Source organism: Colossoma macropomum, unplaced genomic scaffold, assembly GCF_904425465.1.
Source record: "Colossoma macropomum unplaced genomic scaffold, Colossoma_macropomum, whole genome shotgun sequence".
NCBI lineage: Eukaryota > Metazoa > Chordata > Actinopteri > Characiformes > Serrasalmidae > Colossoma > Colossoma macropomum.
In genome coordinates this window covers 39,800,770-39,808,383 of record NW_023494795.1, presented here as the reverse complement: position 1 = coordinate 39,808,383, position 7,614 = coordinate 39,800,770, and the positions used below count along the sequence as shown (strand labels likewise).

General features: G+C 38.9%; 1 protein-coding gene across 1 annotated transcript; it reads left to right on the top strand.

The window, feature by feature from the left end:
* The first annotated feature begins 2,443 nt into the window (after window positions 1-2,443).
* znf770 (zinc finger protein 770) lies at window positions 2,444-7,347 on the top strand. Its single transcript, XM_036582426.1, is given in 3 exon segments — window positions 2,444-2,572; window positions 3,570-4,779; window positions 4,781-7,347. Coding segments are annotated over 2 exon segments (3,354 nt in total). The 5' UTR covers window positions 2,444-2,572; window positions 3,570-3,624; the 3' UTR covers window positions 6,980-7,347.
* Window positions 7,348-7,614: the final 267 nt, after the last annotated feature.

The window sequence follows — 7,614 nt, the reverse complement described above, 5'->3', positions numbered from 1 at the left end:
TTATATTTATAGTTGGATGCAAACAAACTGAGTTCTAATCCCAGGTATTTAAAAGGCTTTACAAATCAGATTAGAGGACTCATAACAGAATATTTTCTTATCATAATATTATATTGTAATAATGTTTTATTTTTATTGATCTCAGAGCTTTTAGACTTTCAGATTATATCTGACTGTGCTGTTAATATGGTGCTCATCAGCTTTGGCCTCGCGTTTTCACTTTTTGGGGGGAAAATATTATTTTTTATTGTGGAGAGCAGCCTCAACCTCAACAGCGTTCACATTTTCATCAGACTGAGAGGATTCGGGTCCCACAAAGACGTCAAATTCAAAATAACAGCATATTATATTATTATTTTAAAAAACAATGTCAGCTTAGCTCTAGGAAAAGACCTACAGTAATACCACACTCTTAAAAAGATAGTTCTTCAAGGGTTCTTTAAGGGTTCTCTAGTAAAAGAAATGGGTCTGAGTTCTATATAGAACCATGTGCATGCTTAAATGCTTCTCTGCATGGTGAAATGGTCCTTCAGATGGAGGAGAACGTGTTGTGTATGGTTCTATATAGCATTAAAAAAGAGTTCTTCTATTGTATACAAGCTTTATATCTATACACAATTTTAAAAGATGGCTCTTTGAGGGTCCTTTAGTAAAGAAAATGGTTCTAAATAGAACCATGAATACAACAAAGAACATTTTGCATAATTAAAGGTTCTTTGCATCATGAAAGGGTTCTTCAGATTGATGGAGAATGTGCTGTAGATGGTTCTATTTAGAATCTTTTAGAAAAGAGTTCTATATAGAACCAAAAAGGGTTCTTCTATTGTCATGATATCAAGCTTGATACAATAGAAGAACACTTTTCCTATATAGAACCATCCACATCACATTCTCCATCCATCTTTCATGATGCAAAGAACTGAATTAATAATCAGATGGCTCTTTGAGTGTTCATGGTTCTATATAGAACCATTTTCTTTATTAAAGAACCCTCAACGAACCTTTCCTTTTAAAAGTGTAGAAGAACACTTTTTGGTTCTATATGGAATGATATACAACACATCCTCCTTCAATCTGAAGAACCATTTCACCATGCAAAGAACCATTTAGGCATGCAAATGGTTCTATATAGACCCCCAGGGTTCTAAATTAGACCACTTCCTTTAATAAAGAACTATCTTCCTTAAGAATGCAGGATATATATAAATAAATACACCCTTAAAAAGTGGTTCTTCAAGGGTTCTGTGATTAAGCCAGAGCTTATATGTAGAACCATGACAACTAGAAGAAGCATTTAAATGCTTAACTGGTTCTTTGTCTGGTTAAATGGTTCTTCTCCATCAAAGAGAACCATTTGTATATGAATCTTTAAAAAAAGACGTTTCTTTGTAGCACCACTATGGTTACACAGTCAAAGAACCTGTTTTAAGTCTGTATAGAACCCTTTCTGCTGAGCGTATGGATCACAATAAGACAGCACTACAGGAATATTACACACAGGAGAAAATATTATTATTATAAACGACAGTCTACGCGTCCGTGTATCTGTTTGTTAGACGCCACTGCCACCTACTGGTTACTCTGCGTTTTTCTTCATAGTTTAATTGAAAGGAAAACTAAACAAAATGCAAAGTAGTGGAACACTTTGACCTATAGACATACAAAATACATTTCTTCCCCAAAAATTTCCTCTATTGCTGGACATCTAATGATTATATTAAACGTTAGTGAGTATAAACTCCACATTTCACCTATATGAATCTATTAGTCCACATATTTTTTATAAACTAAAATCTCTACATATAGTGGTACATACATTTTATTTAAAAAATGCAAACTTGTGTCTGTACAGTTTTGTTATTTATATTTATATTTTTATAGCATTTTACAAACACATCTCTGTAGCAACGTTGATAAACGGAGCAGTAACAATCAGTTCAGTCCGTATTAACAGAATAAGCACTTACATAAATCTTACATAGAGGTTAAAAGGAGTGACATTAATATGTCAAAAAATATGCATGTAATACATTTTGTATATGTGTATGTATTTGGAGTCGGTATATATATATATATATATATATATATATATATATATATATATATATATATATATATATATATACTCCTTTTATTTGTATTCAAACTCTACAAGGGGGCTACGCACCTTTTCACTCACCTTGCACTTGTGTAAATGTGATGCGGCAATAAACGTCATTGATTTGATTAAGTTTATATTTCGATTTCTCATAATGAAACTCACGCTATATATTATCTAAATCATTACAATATTCCAATTCTGAAAGGCATGAAAGTGGGGTTAATGTGTTTTTATTTATTTATTTATTTATTTATTTATTTTTATTTTTTTTATAGTTTCTAACATTTTAAAATAGTATGAGCTCAGACGGAACCATTCATACCGCCGCCGTTTCCACCCGGCCCTGGTTGAGGGACAGAGGGGTTTGTTTTGGACCGCTGTGTGTTTCGCGACGAAAAAAAGGACAAATTTCGAAGCTAACAGATTTAAACATTGACACGTTTTATGTGTTTACACCTGCATTTTATCATGGTAAGTGTAAGAGATGCTATTTGAGAGAAACGGCTGTGGAAAGTCGGAACAAATCTCCTGTTAGCCATTAGCGTCGTATTACTGTACACAGTTAGCTTAACCGAGTTTTATTAAAATAGTCATATTATATATGATATAATCAGGTTCATAGCAAAGCAGTAGAAGGTTTTAAATGTTATTAGCGTCTGTTTTGGTCATTAATTCCACGAATGTTGTTTATAAAGTATAAATAATTTGATACAGCCTAATGCTGTATCATAGCTACACTCTTAAAAATAAAAAAAATGTGCCTGAAAGGATTCTACAGGGCCACCTTTGATTCCCCGAAGAACCTTTTCATTGGATGGTTCTTTAAAGAAGTATGTTTGTAAATAAGATGGGAAGAACCTTTTTTAAAGTTTAAAGAACCTCCTCACACGTTGTGTGTAAGCTCTTAAAGGTTTTTTTCTGTATAATTAAACGGTTAAGATGTAAACAAAGTCATTCAAAGTGGTTTGGTGTGAAATGCTCCGTTGTAGAGAAACAGTCAGAATTGTTCACAGTGGTGGTGATAGGAACCCGACGTCCACTTCTAAAAGCTCCCTCACAGAAAATTATTACATGAAATTGTTATGAATACAATGCCTGATGACTGAGACATTGTTTTATGATAGTTTTGAGAACTTAAAATCCATTCATGGTGGAGGGATACATAATATGTAGAGTGATGTGAGGCAAAATAGTCCCCAAAGAAAACTTATTATTGCAGATTTCCCTTCATCGGCATTCCATATAAAACTCAGAAGACACATGTAGGTTAACTGGTGGTTTTGGATAGTAACTAAAAATGCTTTTATTTGTGTTGTAGACATGACGACCCCTCGTTACTATCACCACCACTGTAAAGACATCTGAACCATTTCACATCATACAACTCTGAATGATGCAGAAGTTTTGAGGAATTGTTGGAATTACCTCATTGTAATTTATCTTCATTCTGTTTATTCTGCCTTTTCAGATGAAAGCTCAAAGAGGTCTCAAGCTCTTGGAAAAAATATTTGATCTCTTGCATTATGCATGACCTGAACAGTATGACACACCAGTGTCCAGTTTGCCTGAAACAGTTTGAATTTGTCTCAAAACTTCGCCGTCATCAGCTAACCCACTCTGGACAGAGACCCTTCACTTGTTCCATTTGTGACAAAGCCTTCCGGCAGTCTGCGCACTTGAAGAGACATCTGGAGAGCCACACAAAGCTGAGACCTGTTTCAGTCTCGGGTGCAGCTGATTCACAGTTATCATACACAAACTCTGAGGGCAGTTACATACCTCATAATGTACCTCATGTCAAGCCTCAGATGAGCTTTTTTGAACAAACTGGGATCCAGGAGGACTCGGAGCTGGTTGATCAAAGTATGTGGTATAATGACCTGCAAACACACAATGAGAGTGGATGGAAGCATGTTGAGGAAGATTGCATGAAGGAGGAAAAGCTTGTTGAGCAGTCCATAAGAGATACTGCGCATGCGCTCTCAGTAATCCCATCTTCACCGGAGCAAAAACACATTGAAGACAAAGTTGCAGAAAAGCAGATGTGTGACATTGTCCAATGGAATTGCAGGGGATTTGGTGACATGACGGAAAAAGAAAATGATTACCGTCAAAATAGCAAGTACTCTTGCGTTCAGCCTGAGCCAAGTCTTGAAAAACAAGAGCAATCCAGTGTAATTTACAGTAGTGAAGATTCACGAACAGATGTCACGGTATTAAACAGCTCTCATGAACAGGCATCGCTGGAGATGGTTGAGAAGACACCAAAGAAGAACCAGTGTGCCACGTGCCTGAAGTGTTTTTCTGCACCTTCAAAACTTCAGCGGCATGTTCTGATTCATACCAGCCAAAGGCCTTTTGGCTGCCAGTTGTGCCCCAAGGCTTTTCGGCAGCTTGCCCACTTAAAAATTCACTTGATCACTCATTTTTCACAGAGACAAACCAAGGCAAAACATAAATCCCAGAACATTCCCAGTGGAAGTGTCACTCAGAGCCTGGATCCATCACTGGATCCTAACATAAAAACATTTGTGTATTCCCCGGAGGAACAGTGGGCAGAAGAAAAAGCCAAGGTGGACCCATCATTGGCAAAGAAGTCGAAGGAAAACAGCATTGATGTGGAAATATTTGCTGAAGATGTTAAAGTGAAGGTGGACAGTGAAATCTTGGGTAGAAACAAAAGTAATGCATGAATGCCCAGTGTGCTACAAGTGCTTCAGTGCTCCATCCAAGCTAAGAAGGCACTGCCTCATTCACACCGGCCAGAGACCCTTTCAGTGTTCTGTATGCCACTATTCTTTTAGGCAGTTAGCCCATCTCAAAGCACATTACAGCATTCACACTGGCCCCAGGAAAAAGACTTCTTCACTTCAGCTGCACAAATTTGTCAACCAATCTCAAGCTTCAAAGACTAGGCTAAGACGTTTTGTGGGCAACAGCTTCAGCAGGAAATTCAGATCAACAAGGCTCACAACTGACAAAAATATTCCAGAAAGGGATCTGAGTGGTGTCAGGTACATAGCAGACAAAGCCAGCAGTAACACGCAAGGTAATTGGTGCACAGTATGTTCAAAAAGCTTTAGTGCTCCGTCCAAACTCAGCCGCCATCTTCTGATCCACACGGGGCAAAGGCCTTTCAAGTGCCTGGTATGCTCCCGAGGTTTCACACAAAGAGCCCACTTAAAGGTTCACAGGTGTAGAGGAGAAAGCCAAGGAGCATTCAGTTCAACATCAAGCAAGGTTCATCGTATGAAGAAATTGGACAAACAGGATTTTGCCAATGGTCAGCCATCTTTCACAGTGGAAGATAACACGCACTCCTTTATTCCATCTAATAGCTTCACATCCTTGTCAAAATGTGTCCCAGAAGACGATAGAGCGCGCCCACAGAGAGCCAGTGAAAATGTGACGTTCGAAGTTCCTGGCATGGAAGCTATGGAAAACCAAACTAAAGAGTCCGGGCACCAGTGCACAATATGCTTAAAAATGTTTGATTTTCCTTCCAAACTCTCCAGGCATCTCCTTGTTCATATGGACATCAAGCCATTCACTTGTGCCATCTGCAGCAAGTCCTTCAGACAACTCTGCCATCTGCAGAGCCATGAGAAGGTTCATACAAAAACCAAAAGGAAAATGACTTATAAAGGGAGTCAGAAGCGCAGGATTGTTGCGTCAAAGACGTCAGTTGCTTCCAAAACTTCTGAATTTTTGAAAGACAACTGTAGTCAAGACTCAGGAAACCTTCCTTTGCTGCAGAAGCCACATCCTGACCGTGCACTCATGGGAAACAGGTACAATCAAAACCTGCAACTGAGTAAACATAGTAAATCTGCACCCTCTGCAGAGGAATTATCTGTGCCATGCACAGCATACAGCGACAGCACCAACTTTCCCGTTGACGTCAACAAAAATGGTCGATCTCAAAACGCAGTGATTCCTGCAAAGGCAGCGCAAGACACTTTGGATCACAAAAAGCGGGATTTGAATCAGTGCACTTTCTGCTTGAAGACTTTTGATTTTCCCTCAAAACTTTCCAGGCACCTGCGGATCCATACAGGCGTCAGACCTTATGAGTGCCAGGTTTGTCATAAGTCATTCAAGCAGCTGAGCCATCTACAGTGTCACCAGTGGGTCCACAACAGAAAAGTCAAAATTCTGGTCAAAAAAACTCTGGAGCTTGTTCATCAAGAGAGGCCTCAAGACTTCCACATGGCGCACCAAGATCATTGTGGGCCTTCTGGTTTAGATCATGACGACAGCAAGATCAAGTCAGAAATTGATCTCCAGGTGGACAGATCAGTTCATCTTGCCCTTAAGCATGAAGCAGGTACCTCAGTGATCGGTGCTGATGGGGTATCCAGAAGTCTCGAGTGGGATGGTCTGGATCAACTGGAGCCAAGTGATCCCGGTCAATTTGAGGAAGGACCAGAGAACAGGCATCCACGGGATGTCCACTATTGTGTTCCTGATGACTGTTCCAATAGGTCTCCAACTGTCTCTGATTGTTGCAGGCTTGGGTTCGGTCACGAAGAACAGGACCTGGCAAGGTTCAGAGGACCAAAGGAGGAAAGGGCTGAGGAAGATTGTGATAAACACCTCACTGAGCCACCAAATGACCTCCCTATTTGTCCATCCTGCAGCCAGTGCTTTCCTACAGTAAAGAAACTTCAGGCACACAAATGCCCAATGCAGGGTCCTGAAGAGAGACTGCGGAAGTCCTACCACTGTGCTGTTTGCTTCAAGACCTTCGAAGCTCCATCCAAGCTGAAGAGACACTACGTGATCCACACAGGCCAGAGGCCTTACCAGTGCACCCTGTGTAACAAAACATTTACCCAATCGGGTCATCTAAAAACACACATGTTCTCCCACAGATAGCAAGACAGCATCTTGCACTCAAGACTCCTGTCTCAAGCCTACAATTCGTGACAAGGGCTTGTGGCAAGTGCGCCCTCTACTGGGCTAAGTACACATAACAGGAACTGTGGACCTTTCATGTCTTTTGATACAAATCTAACAGTTATTGTACAATTTATTATCTAGATGATCTAGTTATTTATTACCCTTTAAAATGTATCATATTTGACTGATTCACTGTTTGCTTTAATGATATATCAAAATTGTAAGTCAAGCCTTTTACAATTAACATATGATTATAAACATTTGAAATATAATGACTGGGAGAATTTGTGAAGTTTCTGTGGATGTTAAGTGACAGAATAAATTGATGAACAGTGAAAATCACACTTTGGATCAAGTGACCAAGTTTAAAGTGTACAGAGCTTTGCTCTTTGAAATGGTCCATGTACTTCCATCTCCGTGCACTAGATGGTGTCAGTGGTCTGTTTTTACAGGAACAGTTCCTTAATTAGAAGAAGAAGACTGCTTTCCAGAACCTGACTGATCAGAGGCATTTGCTGATAATGGTTATTTTTTTCTCTTTTTCTTTTCAGATTTGTAAATCAAAAGTCAAATTTAGGTCTGTTTTTTCAAATCTTTAAAAAAAAAAATGA